This window comes from Oncorhynchus nerka, linkage group LG23 (assembly GCF_034236695.1).
Source record: "Oncorhynchus nerka isolate Pitt River linkage group LG23, Oner_Uvic_2.0, whole genome shotgun sequence".
NCBI classification, from domain to species: Eukaryota; Metazoa; Chordata; class Actinopteri; order Salmoniformes; family Salmonidae; genus Oncorhynchus; species Oncorhynchus nerka.
Window position 1 is genome coordinate 3924365 of NC_088418.1, and position 27988 is coordinate 3952352.

The following is a 27988-nucleotide window of genomic DNA, read 5'->3' on the forward strand; positions in this document are numbered from 1 at the left end:
TTTGTTCATCCGTAATTATCGTTTAAAAGTATTGTATTTTAAAGTAGTCTGCTGGCTAACTATCAAATATAATCACTTTTCTCAACATTTTTTTTATCTAACGTTAGCTGGCTAGCTAACTTCCTATTTTTTTTTGCATTCCTTCTTTGTCTTAGTCGACGTTTTGTTTTTGTTGGTGGTTTCTATCTGGCCAGTTGTTTTATTCTCTTCCCCACCCCACTCCCGGAGTTTTTACTTTTTCTACCTGACAAGGTTCCAGTTTACCAAGATTGGCAGCTCCGGAGTTAAGATGTCCAACCGAACAGTGTGCAGAGAAGCAAGTCACGCTGGCAGTTGGTACGCCGCCTCAGGTATAGAACTGAACCGGGGGAATGGGCCAGAGACCAGGGAAGTTGCTAGCAGGGTTATCTAACCTAGCTAGCTAGCAGACTGGTCTCTGTAATGTTTGGGTTGTTGTCCAGGGAAGTTGCTAGCTGGGTTAGCTAACCTAGCTAGCTAGCAGACTGGTCTCTGTAATGTTTGGGTTGTTGTCCAGGGAAGTTGCTAGCTGGGTTAGCTAACCAAGCTAGTTAGCTAGCAGACTGGTCTCTGTAATGTTTGGGTTGTTGTCCAGGGAAGTTGCTAGCTGGTTTAGCTAACCTAGCTAGCTAGCAGACTGGTCTCTGTAATGTTTGGGTTGTTGTCCAGGGAAGTTGCTAGCTGGGTTAGCTAACCTAGCTAGCTAGCAGACTGGTCTCTGTAATGTTTGGGTTGTTGTCCAGGGAAGTTGCAGCTGGGGAAGTAGCAGACTGGTCTCTGTAATGTTTGGGTTGTTGTCCAGGGAAGTTGCTAGCTGGGTTAGCTAACCAAGCTAGCTAGCAGACTGGTCTCTGTAATGTTTGGGTTGTTGTCCAGGGAAGTTCCTAGCTGGGTTAGCTAACCAAGCTAGCTAGCTGACCTGTCTTTCAGGGGCTGTTGTTGTGAGGGGTAGTACCTAGTTAGCAGGGTTACTATAGCAAGCCTACCTAGCTGCAGACTATTCTCTCTGGGCTGGTGTCCTGGAAATTATTTTACAGAGTTACACTTCATATAAGGAAATCAGTCAATTGAAATAAAAGCATTATGTCCTAATCTATGGATTTCACATGACTGGTAAGGAGCACAGAAATACTACTCAGTTTCATCAGCTGGCCGGGTGGCTGGTCTCAGACGCTGGCTGGCGTGGTTACATGTGGTCTGCGGTTGTGAGGCAGGTTGGACATACAGCCAAATTCTCTAAAATCATGAAAGCGGCTTATGGTAGAGAAATTAACATTACATTCTCTGGCAACAGCTCTGGTGGACAATCCTGCAGTCAGCATGTCAATTACACGCTCCCTCAACTGGAGACATCTGTGGCACTGACATAACTGCACATTTTAGTGTGTCTTTTATCACCCCCCAGCACAAGGTGCACCTGTGTAATGACCATGTTATTTTATCAACTTCTTGATATGCCACACCTGTCAGGTGGATTGATTTCCTTAGCAAAGGAGAAATGCTCACTAACAGGGATGTAAACAAACATTTACATTTAAGTCATTTAGCATTTAGCAGACGCTCTTATCCAGAGCGACTTACAAACATGTGCACAATTTGAGCTAAGTAAGCTTTTTGTGCACATGGAACATTTGAGATCCTTTGTTTCCGCTCATGAAACCAACACTTTATATGTTGCGTTTATATGTTTGTTCAGTATAGATGGGTTGCTAGCTAGTTGACTCATTGAGGAGGATAGCAGTGAGGAAAGAACAGACCGTGCTCTCTCTCAGTTGGTTGAGAGCAACAAAACCTGCAAATGTTTCTTTTTCTTTCTTTTTTTTTTTCTGTCCTGGCCAGATGAAATGGCCTGGTCATATAAACCTTAGATTGCTGATACTACGTATTGGCCAGTGAGAGGCTTTGAAGCCACCAGTCGGCCATATTGGCACCCCCCAGTAGGAGCAGTCCTCCATAGGAATGGATGGAATTCTATAGTATTTAAATTAAGTGTTTCAAGGACAAAATCTCATATAAGTATTTTTGTTGTAGTAGGGACAGTAGCATTAATAATCTAAAATTATACTTTAGGAAAATGTTTTTACATGTTTTCTATTTTTTGTTTTACAAACATGCAATAATGTGTAATATAATATATAAAACGAATGTAAGACATTAATGAATTCATTTCTATAGCTTCCAAAAATATTTTTTACAATAGGAGGTGTACCAAGATGGAGGCACTGTGGCTTCACCGCAATGGTGAGGGAGTTCCAAGATGGAGGCACAGTGGCTTCAACACAATGGTGAGGGTGTACCAAGATGGAGGCACAGTGGCTTCAACACAATGGTGAGGGAGTACAAAGATGGAGGCACAGTGGCTTAAATTCAACTTGTATTTCATGGTTTGAAACTGAATTGAATTAATATTGCATTCAGTTTTTAAATGTCTAATTACATTTTGATATTCAATAATTATTCAGTTTCAATACGTAAATATTACATGCATTGTTTGTATCCAGTTTCCAAACTATAATTTCAAGTGTCTCAAAGTGTCATTTATTTTCTTCCAATGAAATTGGCTCTAGCGTTTGAACCGTTTGCCTATACGCTGTTATGATCCCATTTCTGAAAGCTAAGACTCTCTTAGCCTTCTGTTCCCCTCTATAGACACGTTATAATGGAGTGTGAATAGCCCTGTCATAGCCCTGTCATAGCCCTGTCATAGCCCCATAACACTCCCTAATTCATCTTGATCTTGTGACTGACTGAGTGTGAACCACCCTTTGACCTCAATAGAGAGACAGAATCAATGCCTAGGCTTTAGCTCAGTAGGCTAACCGTCTTAACCCAGTCAGTCACATTACCCCTTTTTTAATGAGTACTCTTGCAAGAGACTTGTCTAACTAACACGTCTTCAGGTCTCCGCCAAGTATCTCATCACACAAGCGTGGGTCACCAAACCGCACTATTTTCTATTTTGATGACTAACCTTGCTAGATCTTGAAGGGATTAGTGTAGCAGATGAAATCTGTTACTCGCTAAGTAAGCAGCAGGTTTCTTTTAACTTCCAGATCTCATCCCCACCGGTTATAGTCAATAACATCAAAGGCTGCACTGAAATCTAACACTGTAGCTCCCACAATTCTATCATCGATGTATTTCAACCAATCATCGGTCGTTTGTTGTCAGTGCAGTGCGTTCTGTAAGTCTGTCAATTTGTTTACAGAGAAATGGCATTGCATCTAGTTGAACACCGTTTATTTTTTATTTATTTCTCCAGAAGTTTGATAAGAGTTGGCAGCAAGCTGATTGGTCGGCTGTTAGAACCAGTACTTTACCATTCTTGGGTAGGGGAATTCTCTTCTCCCAGTAAACCAGTGCGCTGTTGCATACAGACTAAAGCTGTGCCCTATAGAGCAAGAGTGTGGAAACACACACTCCTCAGTCCTATAGCTCAGTAACATCATGCCGGTACACATCAAATCACCGTTTATTATACTGACCCGTGTGGGGTAGAGCTCCTCACATAAGTGATCACGGTCTCTATTCCATGGTCTTTATTCCGTGGTCTTTGGGTCTTTATTCCGTGGTCAGTAGGTCTTTATTCCATGGTCTTTGGGTCTTTATTCCGTGGTCAGTGGGTCTTTATTCCGTGGTCAGTGGGTCTTTATTCCATGGTCTTTGGGTCTTTATTCCGTGGTCAGTAGGTTTTTATTCCGTGGTCAGTAGGTCTTTATTCCGTGGTCAGTGGGTCTTTATTCCAACGGTCTTTATTCCGTGGTCAGTAGGTCTTTATTCCAACGGTCTTTATTCCGTGGTCAGTTGTAACTTTTGATTGTGTTCGGGAAAGGTCTACTGGTGTGCATTAATTTGGTCAGCGCATCCACACACATCATTGTTAATCAGATCATTGCATATTTATTATTATTTTCGGCCTCGAGGTCACCAAGCTGCTCGTTATGGTGCACACGTGCCTCCATCGTTACGTGTATCAGCGCATCAATAAGGACACTCACCTGAACTCCAATCACCTCCTTGATTACCTGCCCTATGGCACTCCCTTTGGTTCCTGCCCTATATATGTCACTCCCTATGGTTCCTTCCCTATATATGTCACTCCCTTTGGTTCCTTCCCTATATATGTCACTCCCTTTGGTTCCTTCCCTATATATGTCACTCCCTATGGTTCCTTCCCTATATATGTCACTCCCTATGGTTCCTTCCCTATATATGTCACTCCCTATGGTTCCTTCCCTATATATGTCATGGTTCCTTCCTATATATGTACTCCCTTTGGTTCCTTCCCTATATATGTCACTCCCTATGGTTCCTTCCCTATATATGTCACTCCCTTTGGTTCCTTCCCTATATATGTCACTCCCTTTGGTTCCTTCCCTATATATGTCACTCCCTTTGGTTCCTTCCCTATATATGTCACTCCCTTTGGTTCCATCCCCAGGCGTCATTGTTTCAAGTCTGTGCGTTGTTGTTTCTTGTTTTGTATTATGATTTCTATTTATTTAACGTTTCACTTCCTGAACTTGCTTCCTGATTGCTAGCGTACATCCCAGTATTCCCTTTGGAACTGTAGTCTTTAGTATAGGTGTTAGTAGTATATTTTTCTTCTACTGTGTGTGTGTGTGTCATAATCGGTCCTGCATACTGCTGTGTAAACTCACCTTGGTCTCCAGAGGAAATCAACTCTGTCTTGAATACAAAACCTTGTCTACTTATTTTCATTATTGACAGACTAATCTACTGGTTTATTGAAACGTGTTTACTTACCAAGAAATACAAGATGAAATGATACACCAACTCCCTGCATCGTTTTGATTTAGCAGTAAGATTGTAGGATCCAGGTGGGATGGATGGGGAGCCCGTCACTGGGACGACAACCCAATATGGTAAATATGGGATTAGGGGGGTTTAGCGGGTGGTATAGTGGAGAACAATTGGAGGTTTACTTAATAGCAGTGCAAATATCTTGGTACAGCAAAATGGACACTCATATGATGATAAATATAATTGAAACTTTGGTATCTTGTTATGGTGAAATAAGAATAGCCAGTTATTTAAAAAAAATTTTTTTTTAATTTACCTTTATTTTACTAGGCAAGTCAGTTAAGAACAAATTCTTATTTTCAATGACTGCCTAGGAACAGTGGGTTAACTGCCAGTTCAGGGGCAGAACGACAGATTTGTACCTTGTCAGCTCGGGGATTCGAACTTGCAACCTTTCGGTTACTAGTCCAACACTAACCACTAGGCTACCCTGCCGCCCCTTAGCAGAAAACACTATCAGTATTTATCTGGCTAAAAGAGAAGGGATATCATATCTGTTTAGATTTAAGTTGTGGATAAAGGACTGGGGTGGTGAAATGTATTTCTCCCAAACTATTCTGTCTAGGTATAGCAGATCCTCCTTGTTGTATAGGACCCTTTTTTAAAATGTGCTTTTTAGAGGCCATGCAATTCCGTGCTCGTCTTTTAAAACAAAAGCATTTTAGGTCGAGTTTATATTAACGAAGGAAATAGGGGGACTAACAGTTAGACAGCAATAAAAACTGAACCATAGAGGCAGAGAATAAGTTAGAGGAGAAACAAAAAGGAATGGAGGAACTTATTCAAGAAAGATCATGTGTAATATATCATTATTATTTTTAAATAAAGTGACCTGGATAGAATGAGTCACCCGTGATTCACCGAACAATTTTTTTGAAAGAGGAAATACTTGTAAGCATATGTTTTCGTTTCAGTCTCTATCTCCACCAACCAAAGTTAATTGTAAGGATTTGTGTTCTATTTAAGAATGTAAAATTAACATCTGTACAGAAAGACTCATGTGAAGGTCAAATTACAGAGGAGGAACTTCTTGATGCAATTAAAGCCTTTAAGTCTGGGAAAACTCCAGGCCTGGATGGTATACCAGGCCTGGATGGCAGACCAGTGGTAGTATACTAAACTCCAGACCTGGATGGTATACCAGTGGTAGTATACTAAACTCCAGGCCTGGATGGTATACCAGTGGTAGTATACTAAACTCCAGGCCTGGATGGCATACCAGTGGTAGTATACTAAACTCCAGACCTGGATGGCAGACCAGTGGTAGTATACTAAACTCCAGACCTGGATGGCAGACCAGTGGTAGTATACTAAACTCCAGACCTGGATGGCAGACAAGTGGTAGTATACTAAACTCCAGACCTGGATGGCAGACCAGTGGTAGTATACTAAACTCCAGGCCTGGATGGCCTACCAGTGGTAGTATACTAAACTCCAGACCTGGATGGCAGACCAGTGGTAGTATACTAAACTCCAGACCTGGATGGCAGACCAGTGGTAGTATACTAAACTCCAGACCAGTGGTAGTATACTAAACTCCAGACCTGGATGGCCTACCAGTGGTAGTATACTAAACTCCAGGCCTGGATGGCCTACCAGTGGTAGTATACTAAACTCCAGACCAGTGGTAGTATACTAAACTCCAGACCTGGATGGCCTACCAGTGGTAGTATACTAAACTCCAGACCAGTGGTAGTATACTAAACTCCAGACCTGGATGGTATACCAGTGGTAGTATACTAAACTCCAGGCCTGGATGGCCTACCAGTGGTAGTATACTAAACTCCAGACCTGGATGGCCTACCAGTGGTAGTATAGTAAACTCCAGACCAGTGGTAGTATACTAAACTCCAGACCTGGATGGCCTACCAGTGGTAGTATACTAAACTCCAGACCAGTGGTAGTATACTAAACTCCAGACCTGGATGGTATACCAGTGGTAGTATACTAAACTCCAGGCCTGGATGGCCTACCAGTGGTAGTATACTAAACTCCAGACCAGGCCTACCTGGATGGCAGACCAGTGGTAGTATACTAAACTCCAGACCTGGATGGCAGACCAGTGGTAGTATACTAAACTCCAGGCCTGGATGGTATACCAGTGGTAGTATACTAAACTCCAGACCTGGATGGTATACCAGTGGTAGTATACTAAACTCCAGGCCTGGATGGCAGACCAGTGGTAGTATACTAAACTCCAGGCCTGGATGGCAGACCAGTGGTAGTATACTAAACTCCAGACCTGGATGGCAGACCAGTGGTAGTATACTAAACTCCAGACCTGGATGGCAGACCAGACCAGTGGAAACTAAACTCCAGACCTGGATGGCAGACCAGTGGTAGTATACTAAACTCCAGACCAGTGGTAGTATACTAAACTCCAGACCTGGATGGCATACCAGTGGTAGTATACTAAACTCCAGACCAGTGGTAGTATACTAAACTCCAGGCCTGGATGGCAGACCAGTGGTAGTATACTAAACTCCAGGCCTGGATGGCAGACCAGTGGTAGTATACTAAACTCCAGACCTGGATGGTATACCAGTGGTAGTATACTAAACTCCAGGCCTGGATGGTATACCAGTGGTAGTATACTAAACTCCAGACCTGGATGGCAGACCAGTGGTAGTATACTAAACTCCAGACCTGGATGGCAGACCAGTGGTAGTATACTAAACTCCAGGCCTGGATGGCCTACCAGTGGTAGTATACTAAACTCCAGGCCTGGATGGCAGACCAGTGGTAGTATACTAAACTCCAGACCTGGATGGTATACCAGTGGTAGTATACTAAACTCCAGGCCTGGATGGCCTACCAGTGGTAGTATACTAAACTCCAGACCTGGATGGCAGACCAGTGGTAGTATACTAAACTCCAGACCAGTGGTAGTATACTAAACTCCAGGCCTGGATGGCATACCAGTGGTAGTACACAGAACTATATATTTTTTATACTCAGAGGGCCATTATTAACATGATAACCACTCCTATGTAAATGGTAGATTATCAGATACTCAGCAAGAAGGCCTGGTTTGAATTATTACTGAAACCGGATCCAAGAAGTAAATATAAAGATCCAGTCCATTTACACAGTTGGAGGCCCTTTACAGTTCAGTGTTGTGATGCAAAAATTCTAGCAACATGCTTAGCGCATATAAGTTAAAAAGATTTTGTCCGATATGATTAATTCTGATCAAGTACTGGACACAATAGAAAACTATGAAAAATCAGGAGTGCCAAGCTTGTAGTCAAACCGAAGAAGACTCAATGCTGCCAAAGGTGCTTCAACAAAGTACTGAGTAAAGGGTCTGAATACTTATGTAAATCTGATATTTCAGTTTTTTAATTTTTTTTTATAGTTTTGCAAAAAAATATTTAAAATTTAAAATAACGTTTTTGCTTTGTCATTGTTGTATTGTGTTCAGATTGATGAGGTTGGGGGTCTATTTAATCCATTTTAGAATAAGGCTGTAACGTAACAAAATGTGAAGGGGTCTGAATAATTCCCGAATGCCCTTACACAACAGCTAGTAATATTTATAGCAAAATACAGTGGTGAGTATACTAGGCGTTCTATAGTCGACCTCTTGCAGATTTCTTTGTCCTGGAAAGACCATGAAGACTGATCGTGAGGATTGTGTAACCATACAATAAACCATGTGCTACTAAAGCTGGTGTTATCAGCAGCAGGGTTAGTCTGTACACAGTAGCCAACATTTGACTACTTTGTCCCTATCAATACACACTCAAATGAGGCACTATACCCCCCCCCCCCATGTCAATATATCATGCGTACTGACTGACCTTCACACACAATACTCACATCCAACAGACACCAGTCAGTCACCCACACCATCATCCCCTCATACGAATACCCCCTTTTCTCCAATTCAAGCCTTACATGAACCAATCAGCTAAGCGATTCCATGCCCAGAAATAATACAGAAACGACGACGACAGCAGAAGTTGCAGTTGAATTGTTGAACTCACCCAACAGAACACTTGACTATGCGTAGTTCCAGTGTATTTATTTGCTCGCCTTGTGAGGTGATCGAGAGGTGACTTGCATTAGTTCCTGGTGCTGAGCTTGACGTTGATGCCGCTGCGGAAATTAATGGGAGCGGACTCTAAATAGAGTCGTTAGTTAGCGGTAGCTAACGGTTACGGTGCCTTCAGACTTCTTGACTTCCTGTAAATGTGTTTACAGCCTGAATATTTAAAAAAAAATGAAGACATTTTGTTTTTCTCCCTCAACCGTCTACAAACAATACCCCATAATGATAGTGAAAACGTGTTTTTAGACATTATAGGACATTTTTTTTATTGCCAATGAAATATCTCATAAGTATTCGCACCCCTGGGTCAATACTTTGTAAAATAACTTTTGGTAACGATTACAACTTTGAGTCTGTAAGAGCTTTCCACACCTGAATTGTGCAACATTTGCCCGTCAAACAAAAGCTCTGTCAAATTTGGTTGTTGATCATTGCTGGACAGTCATTTTCAAGTCGATTTAAGTCAACTGTTACTCAGCCATTCGGGAACATTCACTGTCTTCATGCTAAGCAACTCCAGTGTAGATGTGGCCTAGTGTGTCTGGTGGAAAGCAGACTGAACCAGCTTTTCCTCTAGGATTTTGCCTGTGCTTAGCTTCATTCCGTTTCTTTTAATCCTGGGGAAAACTCCCCAGTCCTTAACGATTACAAGCATACCCATAACATGGTGCAGCCTCCACAATGCTTGAAAATATGGAGTGTGGTACTCTGTAATGTGTTGTATTTGATTTGCCCCAAACATACCACTTTTTTTGCAGTATTACTTTAGTTCCTTGTTGTGGAATATTTGTATTGGATACAGGCTTCCTTTTCACTCTGTAAATTAGGTTCGGTTTGTGGAGTAACTATACAATGTTGTTGATCCATCCTCAGTTTTCTCCAATCACAACCCATTAAATTCTATAACTTTTTTAAAAGTCAACATTTGCCTCATGGTGAAATCGCTGAGAAGTTTCCTTCCTCTCTGGCAACTCAGTTATCTTTGTTAGTGACTGGGTGTATTGATACACCATCCAAAGTGTAATTAAATACTTCAGCTCAACGGGGGTGTTCAATGTCTTTTTTTTCCTTCTTTTTTTTTTACACAAATACCAATAGGTAGAGTTGGAGTTTATTTGTTAGGCATTGGAAAACTTCCCTGGTCTTTGTGGTCTGTGTTTGAAATTCTCTGCTCCACTGTGGGACTTTACATATAATTGGATGTGTGGGGTACAGAGATGACATGGTCATTCAAAAATCATGTTAAACATGTAATTACAGTGGTATTATTACAGTTTGTTCTTTTGTCCATCTTAATCTTTTTTTTTTTTTATTGGCCAGTCTGAGATATGGCCTTTTTTTTTTTTTGCAACTCTGCCTAGAAGACCAGCATCCCGGAGTCGCCTCTTCACTGTTGACATTGAAACTGGTGTTTTGTGGGTACTATTTAATGAAGCTGTCAGTTGAGGACTTGTGAGGCGTCCGTTTCTCAAACTAGACGCTAATCTACTTGTCCTCTTGCTCAGTTGTGCACGGGGGGCCTCCCACTCCTCTTTCTATTCTGGTTAGGGCCAGTTTGCGCTGTTCTGTGAAGGGAGTAGTACACAGCGTTGTACGAGATCTATAGTTTCTTGGCAATTTCGTCGAACAAGAATAGACTGACCAAGTTTCTGGCCATTTTTGAGCCTGTAATCGAACCCACAAATGCTGATGCTCCAGATACTCAACTAGTCTAAAGAAGGTCAGTTTTATTGCTTCTTTAATCAGGACAACAATTTTCAGCTGTGCTAACATAATTGCAAAAGGGTTTTCTAATGATCAATTAGCCTTATAATTATAAAAGCTTGGTTTTCTAATGACTTTTCAATTAGAACAAATATATATAATTATAAAAGCTTTTTCAAACAGAAATTTGCATCCTTTACCACAAACCCAAAAAGTTCTGTGACACTGTAAAGTCCATGCAGCACTCCTTTGCTCTGAGGCTAGGAAACACTGTAAAGCCCATGGAGAATAAAGCATATACAGCTGCAGCACTTAAGGAAACACTGTAAAGCCCATGGAGAAGCACCTCCTCCCAGCTGCCCACTTTAGGAAAAGCCCAGAAATTTGCATGCCCCTTTAGGAAACACACAAAGCCCATGGAGAAAAGCACCTCCTCCCAGCTGCCCACTGCACAGGCTAGGAAACACTGTAAAGCCCATGGAGAATAAGAGCACCTCCTCCCAGCTGCCCACTGCACTGAAGATAGGAAACACTGTAAAGCCCATGGAGAATAAGAGCACCTCCTCCCAGCTGCCCCCACTGCTAGGAAACACTGTAAAGCATGGAGAATAGAAACACTGTAAAGCCCATGGAGAATAAGAGCACCTCCTCCCAGCTGCCCACTGCACTAGGAAACAGGCTGGAGAAACACTGTAAAGCCCATAAGAATAAGCACCTCCTCCCAGCTGCCCACTGCACTGAGGCTAGGAAACACTGTAAAGCCCTGGAGAATAAGGCACCTCCTCCCAGCTGCCCACTGCACTGAGGCTAGGAAACACTGTAAAGCCCATGGAGAATAAGAGCACCTCCTCCCAGCTGCCCACTGCACTGAGGCTAGGAAACACTGTAAAGCCCATGGAGAATAAGAGCACCTCCTCCCAGCTGCCCACTGCACTGAGGCTAGGAAACACTGTAAAGCCCATGGAGAATAAGAGCACCTCCTCCCAGCTGCCCACTGCACTGAGGCTAGGAAACACTGTAAAGCCCATGGAGAATAAGAGCACCTCCTCCCAGCTGCCCACTGCACTGAGGCTAGGAAACACTGTAAAGCCCATGGAGAAACACTGCACTGAGGCTAGGCTGTAAAGCCCATGGAGAATAAGAGCACCTCCTCCCAGCTGCCCATTGCACTGAAGATAGGAAACACTGTAAAGCCCATGGAGAATAAGAGCACCTCCTCCCAGCTGCCCACTGCACTGAGGCTAGGAAACACTGTCACCTCCTCCCACACTGTAAAGCCCATGGAGAATAAGAGCACCTCCTCCCAGCTGCCCATTGCACTGAGGCTAGGAAACACTGTCACCACCGATAAATCCACAATAATTTAGCTTTTCAATGAGCATTTTTCTACAGCTTCTATGCTTTCCACCTGGCTACCCCTACCCCGGTCAACAGCCCTGCACCCCTCCACAGCAACTTTCCCAAACCTCCTCCATTTCTCCTTCTCCCAAATCCAGATAGCTGATGTTCTGGAAGAGCTGCAAAATCTGGACCTCTACAAATCAGCCGGGTGAGACAATCTGGACCCTCTCTTTCTAAAACTATCTGCTGAAATTGTTGCAACCCCTATTTACCAGCCTGTTCAACCTCTTTAGTTTCGTCTGAGATCCCCACAGATTGGAAAGCTGCCGCGGTCATCCCCCTCTTCAAAGGGGGAGACACTCTAGACCCAAACTGCTACAGACCTATATCTATCCTACACTGCCATTCAAAGGTCTTTGAAAGCCAAGTGAACAAACAGATCACCGACCATTTAGAATCCCACCGTACATTCTCCGCTATGCAATCTGGTTTCAGAGCTGGTCACGGGTGCACCTCAGCCATGCTCAAGGTCCTAAACGACATCATAACCGCCATCGATGAAAGATTGTACTGTGCAGCTGTATTCATCAACCTGGCCAAGGCTTTCGACTTTGTCAATCACCGTATTCTTATCGGCAGACTCAACAGCCTTGGTTTCTCAAATGACTGCCTTACCTGGTTCACCAACTACTTCTCTGATAGAGTTCAGTGTGTCAAATCGGAGGGCCTGTTGTCCAGACGTCTGACAGTCTATGGGTGTGCCACAGGGTTAAATTCTCAGGCGTCTCTTTTCTCTGTATACATCAATGATGTCGCTCTTGCTGCTGGTAATTCTCTGAAACACCTCTACGCAGACGACACCATTCTGTATACTTCTGGCCCTTGGGACACGGTGTTAACTAACCTCCAGACGAGCTTCAATGCCATACAACTCTCCTTCCGTGGCCTCCAACTCCTCTTAAATGCAAGTAAAACTAAATATATGCTCTTCAACTGATCGTTGCCCGCACCTGCTCGCCCATCCAGCATCACTACTCTGGACGGTTCTGACTTAGAATATGGGGCCAATTAGAAATACCTAGGTGTCTGGTTAGACTGTAAACTCTCCTTCCAGACTCTTTAAGCATCTCCAATCCAAAATGAAATCTAGAATTGGCTTTCCATTTCGCAACAAGCATCCTTCGCTCATGCTGCCAAACACACCCGTGTAAAACTGACTATCCAACCGATCCTTGACTTCTTCGATGTCATTTGCAAAATAGCCTCCAACACTCTACTCAACAAATTGGATGCATTCTATCACAGTGCCATCTGTTATGTCACCAAAACCCCAAATACTACCCACCACTGCGACCTGTATTCTGTCCCTCGCTTCATATTCGTCGCCAAACCCACTGGCTCATGGTCATCTATAAGTCTTTGCTAGGTAAAGCCCCGCCTTATCTCAGATCACTGGTCACCATAGCGGCACCCACCCGTAGCACACGCTCCAGCAGGTATATCTCATTGGTCACCCCCAAAGCCTATTCCTCCTTTGGCTGCCTTTCCTTCCAGTTCTCTGCTGCCAATGACTGGAACGAATTGCAATAATCACTGAAGTTGGAGACTCGTATCACCCCCACTAACTTTAAGCATCAACTGTCAGAGCAGCTCACAGATCACTGCACCTGTACATAGCCCATCTTTAAATAGCCCATCCAACTACCTCATCCCCATATTGTTAATTTTTATTTATTTTTGTTCCTTTGCACCCCAGTATCTCTACTTGCACATTCAGGTCACAGACGTGCTCAATGAGATTGAGATCCGGGCTCTTCGCTGTTCATGGCAGAACACTGACATTCCTGTCTTGCAGAAAATCTCACACAGAACGAGCAGTTTGGCTGGTGGCATTGTCATGCTGGAGGGGTACCACATGAGGGAGGAGGATGTCTTCCCTGTAAAGCACAACGTTGAGATTGCCTGCAATGACAACAAGCTCAGTCCGATGATGCTGTGACACACCGCCCCAGACCATGACAGACACTCCACCTCCAAATCAATCCCGTTCCAGAGTACAGACCTCGGTGTAACGCTCATTCCTTCGACGATAAACGTGAATCAGACCAGCACCCCTGGTGAGACAAAACCACCACTCGTCAGCGAAGAGCACTTTTTGCCATTCCTGTCTGGTCCAGCGACGGTGGGTTTGTGCCCATAGGCGACGTTGTTGCCGGTGATGTCTGGTGAGGACCTGCTTTACAACAGGCCTACAAGCCCTCAGTCCAGCCTCTCTGAGCCTATTGAGGACAGTCTGTACTCTGATTTAGGGATTGTGCTTTCCTGGTGTAACTCGGGCAGTTGTTGCATCCTTCACCTGTCCCGCAGGTGTGATGTTGGGATGTACCGATCCTGTGCAGGTGTTGTTACACGTGGCCTGCCACTACGAGGACGATCAGCTGTCCGTCCTGTCTCCCTGTAGCGCTGTCTTTGGCGTATCACAGTACGGGCATTGCAATTCATTGCCCTGGCCACATCTGTAGTCTTCATGCCTCCTTGCAGCATGCCTGTTCACGCAGATGAGCAGGGACCCTGGGCATCTTTCTTTTTGGGTGATTTTCAGAGTCAGTAGAAAGTCCTCTTTAGTGTCCTAAGTTTTCATAACTGTGACCTTAGTTGCCTACCGTCTGTAAGCTGTTAGTGTCTTAACGACCGTTCCACAGGTGCATGTTCATTAATTGTTTATGGTTCATTGAACAAGCATGGGAAACAGTGTTCAAACCCTTAACAATAAGCATGGGAAACAGTGTTCAAACCCTTTACAATAAGCATGGGAAACAGTGTTCAAATCCTTAACAATAAGCATGGGAAACAGTGTTCAAATCCTTAACAATAAGCATGGGAAACAGTGTTCAAATCCTTTACAATAAGCATGGGAAACAGTGTTCAAACCCTTAACAATAAGCATGGGAAACAGTGTTCAAATCCTTAACAATAAGCATGGGAAACAGTGTTTAAACCCTTTACAATAAGCATGGGAAACAGTGTTCAAATCCTTTGGGAAACAGTGTTCAAACAATAAACATGGGAAACAGTGTTCAAACCCTTTACAATAAGCATGTTCAAATCCTTAACAATAAGCATGGGAAACAGTGTTCAAACCCTTTACAATAAACATGGGAAACAGTGTTCAAATCCTTTACAATAAGCATGGGAAACAGTGTTCAAATCCTTTACAATAAACATGGGAAACAGTGTTCAAATCCTTTACAATAAACATGGGAAACAGTGTTCAAACCCTTTACAATAAGGATCTGTGAAGTTACTTGGATTTTCACGAATTGTCTTTTGAAAAACAGGGTCCTGAAAAAGGGGTGTTAATTATTTTTTTTTGTTGCTGAGTTTGTTTGTGTGTGTTTTATATATATATATGTATATGTATATGAAACAATTAGACTTTGACATTACGGGGTATTGGTTTGTAAGCCATCGACACAATCTCAATGTAATTCGTTTTAAATTCAGGCTGTAACACAACAAAATGTGGGAAAGGTCCAGGGGTGTGAATACTTCCTGAAGGCCCTGTGTGGTTGGCTGCAGCAGAAGACTAATTTCTGTTTTTGTATGAAGTGTAATTCTCTTCCAATTGTTTCCCCCTCTTCCCTTTCTGCAGGCTCCCAGCTAAATACACAACTAGAAGGTTGGTTGTCTCAAGCACAATCCACGATCAGCCCCGCTAGAGCCATCATAGCACCGTAAGCTCCACTGATGCTTATAATATCCCAGTCAAGGCCTCACCTTTGTCATCAAGAGTCATTCCTAAATATGATTGGATAACGGTTTATGAATGACTAAAATGTGTACGTGTTGATGGGGGAAGTGGAGGTCGAACATCTTCAAAGGGTTGTTTTGTGTTTGTTGTAATGGTGTCTGGCCTGCCATGATGTCATTTCCTCCTAACAGACATCTGTGTTTTCAGGCACGCTGGATATTCCTACTGTGGCGCTTGTGCTGCACACGCCTACAAACAAATAGACCCTTCTGTCACGTAAGTCATTTACCACGTCTCGTTTAGTTACGGTAAAAATGTCCAGGGAACTTTCTAAACGGAACAGCTTTTGTCAGTAACCAAATTTAATTTCCGTGTAAAGTATAATAATATTATATCGAAATTTAGATGTTTGAAAATGTAAATGTATTTTTTTTTTTTCGTTTCTACATTTTCCCTCCTTATCAAACCTTAGATCTGCCTGCCCTGTTTCACCCTGAAGGAACTATCTGCCCCTTAGTTACCTCAGACAGAGAGTAGTTAGCAGTATTGGCCTAGCCTCTGTCACAGCCTCACCTTGGAACGACGTGAGCGAAGCCTGCTGGGCCGAGGCTACTAATGACTGGGTCCACTGAGCTGCTATGCTAATGTGAGTCAGGGAGGTAAAGGTGACAGAGTGAGGTGACGGACTCCTCTCTTCCCCCTGTAGTCGCAGGGTGTTCATCCTGGGCCCGTCTCACCATGTTCCTCTGTCCCGCTGTGCCCTGTCCTCTGCTGAGGTTTATAAAACACCTCTCTACGATCTCAGGATTGACCAGAATGGTAGGTACATGCATACATACATACATACATACATACATACATACATACATACATACATTCTGTGCCACTCGGCAATCTCCGGATTGACCAGAAGGGTAATTTTCAAATTTAACAAAATAACCCTGTTTTGACGTTTCTGTGTATTTTGTTTTAAACGGTGAAGCTTGACACGTGTAGGGGGGGGGGACGTAAATGTCCTCAGTGGACCCAACCATCTGACTGACACTGCCAAACAAGCTGCAGTGTGTCTAGTAGGCCCGGGTATGTATTGTGGTTTTGGGATCGTGGTCCGGGGTATGTTTTGGGATCGCGGTCCGGGTTATGTTTTGGGATCGCGGTCCGGGGTATGTTTTGGGATCGCGGTCCGGGGTATGTTTTGGGTCCGGGGTATGTTTTGGGATCGCGGTCCGGGGTATGTTTTGGGATCGCGGTCCGGGGTATGTTTTGGGATCGCGGTCCGGGTATGTTTTGGGATCGTATGTTTTGGGATCGCGGCCCGGGTATGTATTGCCGTTTTGGCATCGCGGTCCGGGGTATGTTTTGGGATCGCGGCCCGGGTATGTGTTGCCGTTTTGGGATCGCGGTTCAGTTTCGGTACAGCGGGAAAATTAAATTCCAAAAGTTACTGTAGTTAATTTTAGTGTAAGAAAATACAAAGTGTTGGTATTCCTGATTTTGAAGACACAATTACTCATCAACAACACTGAAATAAAGTGCCATTATGCATGTGTATAGGTTGTAAAGTTTTTCTTACAAAGACAGAAAGATGTACACTTGTGACTCTCGTAAAGGGGTCTGTACCATGCTACTTCTCACATCCCACTCTCCAGGCTAATGTGAAGTACCTCTCTGTACCCCATTGAGGTCCATCCATCTGTAGTAAGCCAATTACATGACAACTTCCGCTTTAGCTTTCTTCCATAGAGCAGGTACTTCCTGTTTGCTGAAATCGATGGGAGAGGAAAGTTCGTAACGTGGCTCGAGCACTTTAACGAGATAACGGAAACTCCTATTCTTCTCACCCACTGAGAATGGGCGCATATCTGCGGCTATAAACATAGCTATCGATCTTGTCATTTCTTTGGCCTGGTCAGAATCGGCTGTGAAAGGGCTGCTTGATTGCAGAGGGGAGACGCTGTGTCGTTTTTGCGTTTCCGTCTTGCTCCTGTAGAAGGGGGGGGTGATATCGTTTTTGTGTTTCCGTCTTGCTCCTGTAGAAGGGGGGTGATATCGTTTCTGTGTTTCCGTCTTGCTCCTGTAGAAGGGGGTGATATCGTCTTTTGTGTGATTTCCGTCTTGCTCCTGTAGAAGGGGGGTGATATCGTTTCTGTGTTTCCGTCTTGCTCCTGTAGAAGGGGGTGATATCGTTTTTGTTTCCGTCTTGCTCCTGTAGAAGGGGGGTGATATCGTTTCTGTGTTTCCGTCTTGCTCCTGTAGAAGGGGGGTGATATCGTTTCTGTGTTTCGTCTTTCTGTGTTATCGTTTTGTGTTTCCGTCTTGCTCCTGTAGAAGGGGGGGTGATATCGTTTTTGTGTTTCCGTCTTGCTCCTGTAGAAGGGGGGGTGATATCGTTTTTGTGTTTCCGTCTTGCTCCTGTAGAAGGGGGGTGATATCGTTTTTGTGTTTCCGTCTTGCTCTGTAGAAGGGGGGTGATATCGTTTTTGTGTTTCCGTCTTGCTCCTGTAGAAGGGGGTGATATCGTTTTTGTGTTTCCGTCTTGCTTTCGTTTTTGTGTTTCCGTCTTGCTCCTGTAGAAGGGGGGGGGGTGATATCGGCCCAAATGTGTCGGCGTGTTTGAGGTGTCGGCAGCTGCTATTCTGGTTGAGCGTGGCGACATACTGTTAAACTTTTTATCCACAACTTCCTGTCCATCGTCGTTGTAATCTACTGGGAACCCAAAATGTTCCCAAACTGGAGATTTAAAAAGATGTAGAATCCTCCTGGTTTATCAGCCCGACCCACTCACCATGGTACAGAACTACATCCCGGCTGCACCTCACAAAAAGGAGAATCCTCCTGGTTTATCAACCCGACCCACTCACCATGGTACAGAACTACATCCCGGCTGCACCTCACAAAAAGGAGAATCCTCCTGGTTTATCAACCCGACCCACTCACCATGGTACAGAACTACATCCCGGCTGCACCTCACAAAAAGGAGAATCCTCCTGGTTTATCAACCCGACCCACTCACCATGGTACAGAACTACATCCCGGCTGCACCTCACAAAAAGGAGAATCCTCCTGGTTTATCAACCCGACCCACTCACCATGGTCAGAACTGCACCTCACAAAAAGACAGTTTGAAATGTACCAGTTTTTAAGATTTGATTACAACGACTGTGTCAGCTCTAGATATTTTAACGGAATAGACTTATATGCTTATATGCACACTACCGTTCAAAAGTTTGGGGTCACTTAGAAATGTCCTTGTTTTTTAAAGAAAAGCGCGAGAAAAAAAATGGTCAATTCTTTTAAATAACATAAAATGGATCAGACCAGCATCCGAGTTGTCTCTTCACTGTTGACATTGAGACTGGTGTTTTTCAGGTACTATTTAATGAAGCTGCCAGTTGAGGACTTGTGAAGCATCTGTTTCTCAAACTAGACACTAATCTACTTGTCCTCTTGCTCAGTTGTGCACCGGGGCCTCCCACTCCTCTTTCTATTCTGCTTAGAGCCAGTTTGCACTGTTCTGTGAAGGGAGTAGTACACAGTGTTGTATGAGATCTTCAGTTTCTTGGCAATTAGCCTTCATTTCTCAGAACAAGAATAGACTGAGGAGTTTCTGGACATTTTGAGCCTGTAATCGAACCCACAAATGCGGATGCTCCAGATACTCAACTAGTCTAAGGAAGGACAGTTTTATTGCTTCTTTAATCAGGACAACAGTTTGCAGCTGTGCTAACATAATTGCAGAAGGGTTTTCTAATGATCAATTAGACTTTTTAAAATGATAAACTTGGATTAGCTAACACAACGTGTCATTGGAACACAGGAGTGATGGTTGCTGATAATGGGCCTATGTAGATATTCCATAGAAAATCATCCGTTTCCAGCTACAATAGTCATTCACAACATTAACAATGTCTACACTGTATTTCTGATCAGTGTAGTCGTGGCGTACAAGGCCGCGTAGCCCTCAGGCCTAGTGTTTTCCTTTTTATGTTTTCATTTGTGTTCACAGTGCGGACCGAACCCAGGTCCGCACTGGTTACACCCCTAGTGTCTAAACGAATGAATCGTTGTAATGTGCTAATTCAAACCTCACATGGCCAGTAATAATGAATATGTGTATATTGAATCCTCACCTCCCTCTAGTCTATGTTGACCTCCTGTATATTGAATCCTCCCCTCCCTCTAGTCTATGATAATGTCTGTATATTGAATCCTCACCTCCCTCTAGTCTATGATAATGTCTGTGTATTGAATCCTCCCCTCCCTCTAGTCTATGCTGACCTCCTGTATATTGAATCCTCCCCTCCCTCTAGTCTATGATAATGTCTGTATATTGAATCCTCCCCTCCCTCTAGTCTATGCTGACCTCCTGTATATTGAATCCTCACCTCCCTCTAGTCTATGATAATGTCTGTATATTGAATCCTCACCTCCCTCTAGTCTATGATAATGTCTGTATATTGAATCCTCACCTCCCTCTAGTCTATGATAATGTCTGTATATTGAATCCTCCCCTCCCTCTAGTCTATGCTGACCTCTGGAAGACTGGGATGTTTGAGAGGATGAGTCTTCAGACAGACGAGGAGGAGCACAGCATTGAAATGCATCTGCCTTACACTGCTAAAGCCATGGAGAGGTAAGACAGAGTAACACACTGCATCTATAAAGAAAAAAGGGACCTGTCAAATGTCTGCTTCAATAATCACTAAGCCATCCATCAGTAGAGAGTACAGTAACATAGGACTGAGAGGCTCTACAGACCTAGCCTGTCTGCCTGGTAGGGGTGGTGGTGGGAGCCAGCAGGGATTCATGACTGGTTTGTCTTGACATTTTGTTAAGCGCTCTCTCTCCCCCCCCACAGTTCCAGGATGGTTTGAGTCTTTACTATGGCTTATGATTGGTTGTTTACTAAAGAAGTAAGGCCTGCATGCTCAATTAATAGGCCCACTATATGAACACACACACACCTTTTATCAGGAATACACCACATGGCCAAAAGTATGTGGACATACCTTCAAATTAGTGGATTTTTCAGCCACAAATGTTGCTGACGGGTGTATAAAATCGGGGCACACAGCCATGCAATCTCCATAGACAAACATTGGTAGTAGAATGTCCCTTACTGAAGAGCTCAGTGACTTTCAACCTGGCACCGTCATGGGATGCCACCTTCCCAACAAGTCAGTTCGTCAAATTTCTGCCCTGCTCGAGCTGCCCTGGTCAACTGTAAGTGCTGATATTGTGAAGTGGAAATGTCTAGGAGCAACGACGGCTCACAGAAACGGACCGCTCGTAGCGCATAGAAATGGTCTGTCCTCGGTTGCAACACTCACTACCGAGTTCCAAACTGCCTCTGGAAGCAACGTCAGCACAAGAACTGTTCGTTGGGAGCTTATTGAAATGGGTTTCCATGGCTGAGCAGCTGCATACAAACCTAAGATCACCATGCGCAATGCCAAGCGCTGGCTGGAGGGGTGTACAGATCACCACCATTGGACTCTGGAGCAGTGGAAACGTGTTCTCTGGAGTGATGAATCATGCTTCACCATCTGGCAGCCCAGACAAATCTGTGTTTGGCGGATGGCAGGAGAACAGTACCTGCCCCAATCCATAGTGCCAACTGTAAAGTTTGGTGGAGGAGGAATAATGGTCTGGGTTTGGCGGATGCCAGGAGAACCCTACCTGCCCCAATCCATAGTGCCAACTGTAAAGTTTGGTGGAGGAGGAATAATGGTCTGGGTTTGGCGGATGCCAGGAGAACGCTACCTGCCCCAATGCATAGTGCCCACTGTAAAGTTTGGTGGATAATAAATAATGGTTCTGGCTAGGCCCTTTAGTTTCAGTGAAGGGAAATCTTAACACCACAGCTTAAAATTACATTCTAGATGATTCTGTGCTTCTAACTTTGGCAGCATTTTGGGGAAGGCCATTTCCTGTTCCAGCATGACAATGCCCAACGTGCACAAAGCGAGGTCCATGCAGAAATGGTTTGTCAGGATCGGTGTGGAAAAACTTGACTGTCCTGCACAGAGCTCTGACCTCAAACCCATCAAACACCCTTGGGATGAATTGGAGCCTCCGACTGTGAGCCAGGCCTAATCGCCCAACATCAGACCTCACTAATGTTCTTGACTAACTCCATATTAATTTCTCTCTCATCATCACTCAATGCCTCGGTTTACCTCCAATGTACTCACATCCTACCATACCTTTTTGTCTGTACATTATGCCTTGAATCTATTCTACCGCGCCCAGAAACCTGCTCCTTTTACTCTCTGTTCCGAACCTACTAGACGACCAGTTCTTATAGCCTTTATCCGTACCCTTATCCTACTCCTCCTCTGGTGATGTAGAGGTTAATCCAGTCCCTGCGGTGCCTAGCTACACTCCTATTCCCCAGCCGCTCTCATTCGTTGACTTCTGTAACTGTAAAAGCCCTGGTTTCATGCATGTTAACATCAGAAGCCTCCTCCCTAAGTTTTTGTTTTATTCACTGCTTTACCACACTGCCAACCCTGATGTCTTAGCCGTGTCTGAATCCTGGCTTAGGAAGACCACCAAAAACCCTGAAATTTCCATCCCCAACTATAACATTTTCTGACAAGATAGAACTGCCAAAGGGGGTGGAGTTAGCCTTCAGAGTTCTGTCTACTATCCAGGTCTGTACCCAAACAATTTGAGCTTCTACTTTTAAAAATCCACCTTTCCAGAAACAAGTCTCTCACCGTTGCCGCTTGCTATAGACCCCCCTCAGCCCCCAGCTGTGCCCTGGACACCATATGTGAATTGATTGCCCCCCATCCATCTTCAGAGCTCGTGTTGTTAGGTGACCTAAACTGGGACATGCTTAATACCCCGGCCATCCTACAATCTAAGCTTGATGCCCTCAATCTCACACAAATTATCAACGAACCTACCAGGTACCTCCCCAAAGCCTTAAACACGGGCACCCTCCGTAGATATCATCCTAACCAACCTGCCCTCCAAATACACCTCTGCTGTTTTCAACCAAGATCTCAGCGATCACTGCCTCATTGCCTGCATCCGTAATGGGTCTGCGGTCAAACGACCACCTCTCAACACTGTCAAACGCTCCATTAAAAACTTCTGCGAGCAGCCCTTTCTAATTGACCTGGCCCAGGGTATCCTGGAATGACATTGACCTCATTCCGTCAGTAGAGGATGCCTGGTTATTCTTTAAAAGTGCCTTCCTTACCATCTTAAATAAGCATGTTCCATTCCAAAAAATGAGAACTAGGAATAGATATAGTCCTTGGTTCACCCCAGACCTCACTGTCCTTAACCAGCACAAAAACATCCTGTGGCTTTCTGCATTCGCATCGAATAGCCCCTGTGATATACAACTTTTCAGGGAAGTTGGGAACCAATATACACAGTCAGTTAGGAAAGCCAAGACTAGCTTTTTCAAACAGAAATGTGCATCCTGTAGTACTAACTCAAAAAAGTTCTGGGACTTGTAAAGTCCATGGAGAATAAGAGCACCTCCCAGCTGCCCACTGCACTGAGGCTAGGAAACACTGTCACCACCGATAAATCCACTATATAATTGAGAATTTCAATTAACATTTTTCTACGGCTGGCCATGCTTTCCACCTGGCTAACCATAACCCGGTCAAAAGCCCTGCGCTCCCCACAGCAACTTGCCCAAGCCTCCTCATTTCTCCTTCACCCAAATCCAGATAGCTGATGTTCTGAAAGAGCTGCAAAATCTGGACTCCTACAAATCAGCCGGGCTAGACAATCTGGACCCTTTCTTTCTAAAATGATCTGCCCGAAATTGTTGCAACCTCAATTACTAGCCTGTTCAACCTCTTTCGTATCGTCTGAGATCCCCAAAGATTGGAAAGCAGCTTCGATCATCCCCTTCTTCAAAGGGGAGACACTCTAGACCCAAAATGATTTTGGAATGAAATGTTCAATGAGCACGTGTCCACATACTTTTGATCATGTCGTGAAAATCTACAGAAATAAGACAGATCCTTCCTCTGTTTCCTGTTTGAGTGTTTAATTAGGTGGGTTTAATTAGGTGGGTTTAATTAGGTGGGTTTATTTAACACTTTAATTGGGTGGGTTTAATTAGGTGGGTTTAATTAACACACTGTTTAATTAGGTGGGTTTAATTAGGTGGGTTTAATTAGCACACTGTTTAATTGTTTAATTAGGTGGGTTTAATTAGGTGGGTTTAATTAGCACACTGTTTAATTAGGTGGGTTTAATTAGGTGGGTTTAATTAGGTGGGTTTAATTAGGTGGGTTTAATTAGGTGGGTTTAATTAGGTGGGTTTAATTAGCACACTGTTTAATTAGGTGGGTTTAATTAGGTGGGTTTAATTAGGTTGGGTTTAATTAACACACACTGTAATTAGATGGGTTTAATACAGATACCTTCGGTTGGTTTACATGTGTTCAGTCCCTGTAACAGCTTCTACCATCTCGGTCAGGTAACTGCCCAGTGCACCACGCCCATACAGACTTGTAATGTGTTGTCTCCGTTTCCTACTGCAGTCATAAAGATGAGCTCAGCATTGTCCCGGTGCTGGTTGGAGCCCTCAGTGAGTCTAAAGAACAGGATTATGGGAAACTGCTCAGCAGGTATCTGGCTGATCCCTCCAACTTGTTCATCATCTCCTCTGACTTCTGCCACTGGGGTACGTACTGAACAGGACTGGTAGAGATCAATATATTATACCCTGTTCACACTACTGAGTTGCGCTAGTCTGGTTATACATCCATTCATCGAAGTTGCTGGAACTGTGCTGGAAAGACCATGTGAAAGAAAAGCCAGCACAGTTTGTTTCAGGACAAGTGAGAAGTAAAGCCAGCACAGTGTGGTTCAGGACAAGTGAGAAGTAAAGCCAGCACAGTGTGGTTCAGGACAAGTGATATGAAGAGCCAGCACAGTTTGTTTCAGGACAAGTGAGAAGTAAAGCCAGCACAGTGTGGTTCAGGACAAGTGAAATGAAAAGCCAGCACAGTTTGGTTCAGGACAAGTGATATGAAAAGCCAGCACAGTTTGGTTCAGGACAAGTGATATGAAAAGCCAGCACAATTTGGTTCGGGACAAGTGAGAAGTAAAGCCAGCACAGTTTGGTTCGGGACAAGTGAGAAGTAAAGCCAGCACAGTTTGGTTCAGGACAAGTGAGAAGTAAAGCCAGCACAGTTTGGTTCAGGACAAGTGAGAAGTAAAGCCAACACAGTTTGGTTCAGGACAAGTGAGAAGTAAAGCCAGCACAGTTTGGTTCAGGACAAGTGAGAAGTAAAGCCAACACAGTTTGGTTCGGGACAAGTGAGAAGTAAAGCCAGCACAGTTTGGTTCAGGACAAGTGAGAAGTAAAGCCAACACAGTTTGGTTCAGGACAAGTGATATGAAAAGCCAGCACAGTTCGAGACAATCTTGTGAAAGGGGTTCTAAATATAGAAACAATGGTTCTGTCTCCTTGAAAAACCCTCTCCTTCACGGTTGGGCCTGAGTTAATATATTTACCTCCTTCCCACAGGCCAACGGTTCCGCTACACGTACTATGACGAGGCTCAAGGAGAGATTCACAGATCCATTGAACACCTTGATAAAATGGTTAACACATTTTGATATTCAGTTCCTACCAAGTTGTAACATGAAACCCCTCAGCTCCTTCCATGTATAAAATTGAGACATCAAAGCCAGCTCTAGGGTTGGTTCAGACAAGTATCAGACTGGGTTCTAACACAGTTTGTCTCTCCAGGGTTAGGGTTATATAGTTAAGCCAGCACAGACTGGACTAAATCTTGTCTCTCTAGGGTTAGGGTTAAATAGTTAGAAACAATGGTTCTGTTCTGAAAAACCCTCTCTCTGTCTCTCTAGGGTTAGGGTTATATAGTTAACTCCTTCCCACAGGCCTGGGTTCGCCCTCTCTCTTGTCTCTCTAGGGTTAAGGATAGATTAACCATATCAGACTGGGTTCTAAACACATTCTTGTCTTCCAGGGTTAGGGTTATAAGTTAACCGTAAGACTGTTCTAAACCCCTCAGCTCTTGTCTTCCAGGGTTATAAACTGTATCAGACATCTAAACCACCTCTTGTCTCTCCAGGGTTAGGGTTATATAGTTAACCATATCAGACTGGGTTCTAAACCCCTCTCTCTTGTCTCTCCAGGGTTAGGGTTATATAGTTAACCATATCAGACTGGGTTCTAAACCCCTCTCTCTTGTCTCTCCAGGGTTAGGGTTATATAGTTAACTGTATCAGACTGGGTTCTAAACCCCTCTCTCTTGTCTCTCTAGGGTTAGGGTTATATAGTTTACTGTATCAGACTGGGTTCTAAACCCCTCTCTCTTGTCTCTCCAGGGTTAGGGTTATATAGCTAACTGTTAGTGTTTTCAGACTGGGTTCTAAACCTCTCTCCCTTGTCTCTCCAGGGTATGGGCATTATAGAAACACTGGACCCCATGTCCTTCACCAACTACTTGAAGAAATACCACAACACCATCTGTGGCCGTCATCCTATTGGAGTGCTGCTAAACGTGAGTCATAACAAGTACAACAGCGAGCATACGGGTACAACTAACCTTCTGTTAGTTAAACAGGTCTTCTTGCACAAAGGATGCCTGTCTGACTGCTCCCGTGTCGCGTGATGCCTGTCTGACTGCTCCCGTGTCGCGTGATGCCTGTCTGACTGCTCCCATGTCGCGTGATGCCTGTCTGACTGCTCCCGTGTCGCGTGATGCCTGTCTGACTGCTCCCGTGTCGCGTGATGCCTGTCTGACTGCTCCCGTGTCGCGTGATGCCTGTCTGACTGCTCCCGTGTCATGTGATGTCTGTCTTACTTACTTACTTGATTGATTGTGTTTTCCAGGCCGTGTCTGAGCTGAGGAAGAGTGGAACAGAGATGAACTTCTCCTTCCTGGACTATGCCCAGTCTTCCCAGTGCAGGAACTGGCAGGACAGCTCTGTTAGCTACGCAGCCGGGGCCCTCATTGTACATTGATGTGGTCCCAAATGGCACCCTATTACCTATATAGTGCACTTCTTTTGACCAGGGCTCATGGTAGCCTTGTCCGAGCCGGAATGGCCCGTAGGTCAGGAGCCCATCTCCTGTTTCTGTAGCGGCGAGGCAGCTTGATAGACAAGTACAAACCCTGGACAGGACGCTAGTCTATCGCAGGGTCCATAGGACTCTGGTCAAAAGTAGTGCACTATATAGGGAATAGGGTGCCACTGCAGCTCTAAACCACCCAAACTTCTATCGCCATAACGATGATCTGGACTAGCCAATGAGGAGAGATATTATATTCACAGCACCCCCTACCTGCCTCCCCCTCTCCGCAGTTGTGAGTCGGAGAGTTTCTCTTTGTCTTAAAACGTTTGCTTGAAGTGCAGTTGCAGTTTTTGAGATTGAAGGGAAGGAGTGTTATTTTGGCATGGAGCAGGGATGGTTGGGGGGGTAAGGGGAGGCGAAGGGGGGTGTATTTGGGGCTCGTTTAGGGGGTTAAGTGGGGTGTATTTGGGGCTCGTTTAGGGGTTAAGTGGGGTGTATTTGGGGCTCGTTTAGGGGTTAAGTGGGGTGTATTTGGGGCTCGTTTAGGGGGTTAAGTGGGGTGTATTTGGGGCTCGTTTAGGGGGTTAAGTGGGGTGTATTTGGGGCTCTTTTAGGGGGGTCTTGTAGGAGGTTGGGGGGGGATGTTTGGGTGTCTTGTAGGGGGTTAAGGAGGGTGGGTCTTGTAGGGGGTTAAGGGGAGGGTGTATTTGGGGATCTTGTAGGGCACTCGTCTTGTTCCATATGACCCTGGTTTCCCGAATGAGAAAAGTAAAATTAATATTACAATTTTAAATAATGTATAAGCATTAATTAATCTATACAGACCTGTGCTCATGTAATCTGATTCACAGACCTGCACTCATGTAATCTGATTTACAGACCTGTGCTCATGTAATCTGATTCACAGACCTGCACTCATGTAATCTGATTTACAGACCTGTGCTCATGTAATCTGATTTACAGACCTGCGCTCATGTAATCTGATTCACAGACCTGCGTTCATGTAATCTGATTTACAGACCTGCGCTCATGTAATCTGACTGCAAATGGAAAAGTGATCCCTGATGATAAGGAAATAAATGTTGACTGACTGCTTAACAAGCTATTATAATGTCTTATTAGTTATACCCTCCTTTGAGTCACAAATAGCACCCTATGCCCTATGTAGTGCACTACTTTTGACCAGTCTCCTTAGGGTGCAATTTGGGACATACTGAGAATAGCATCCTAGGTGGCTACTACCTTCCACCATTGTTTAACATAT

At 44.2% G+C, this 27988-nt stretch overlaps 1 protein-coding gene across 1 annotated transcript; it reads left to right on the top strand.

The window, feature by feature from the left end:
* The first annotated feature begins 117 nt into the window (after positions 1 to 117).
* memo1 (mediator of cell motility 1) lies at positions 118 to 27142 on the top strand. The gene is made up of 9 exons (XM_065007793.1): positions 118 to 350; positions 15594 to 15675; positions 15900 to 15968; positions 16399 to 16511; positions 20214 to 20325; positions 24215 to 24357; positions 25207 to 25283; positions 26105 to 26209; positions 26542 to 27142. Exons 1-9 carry the CDS (start codon positions 290 to 292, stop codon positions 26671 to 26673), a joined length of 894 nt encoding a protein of 297 aa, XP_064863865.1. The 5' UTR covers positions 118 to 289; the 3' UTR covers positions 26674 to 27142.
* Positions 27143 to 27988: the final 846 nt, after the last annotated feature.

Excerpts from the sequence above, each read along its gene's own strand:
- memo1 (XM_065007793.1), top strand. The coding sequence starts at position 290 with ATGTCCAACCGAACAGTGTGCAGAGAAGCAAGTCACGCTGGCAGTTGG. Across the intron at positions 15,969-16,398 it reads CAAATAGACCCTTCTGTCAC|TCGCAGGGTGTTCATCCTGG; the intron begins GTAAGTCATTTA and ends TTCCCCCTGTAG. Across the intron at positions 26,210-26,541 it reads CTATTGGAGTGCTGCTAAAC|GCCGTGTCTGAGCTGAGGAA; the intron begins GTGAGTCATAAC and ends TGTGTTTTCCAG.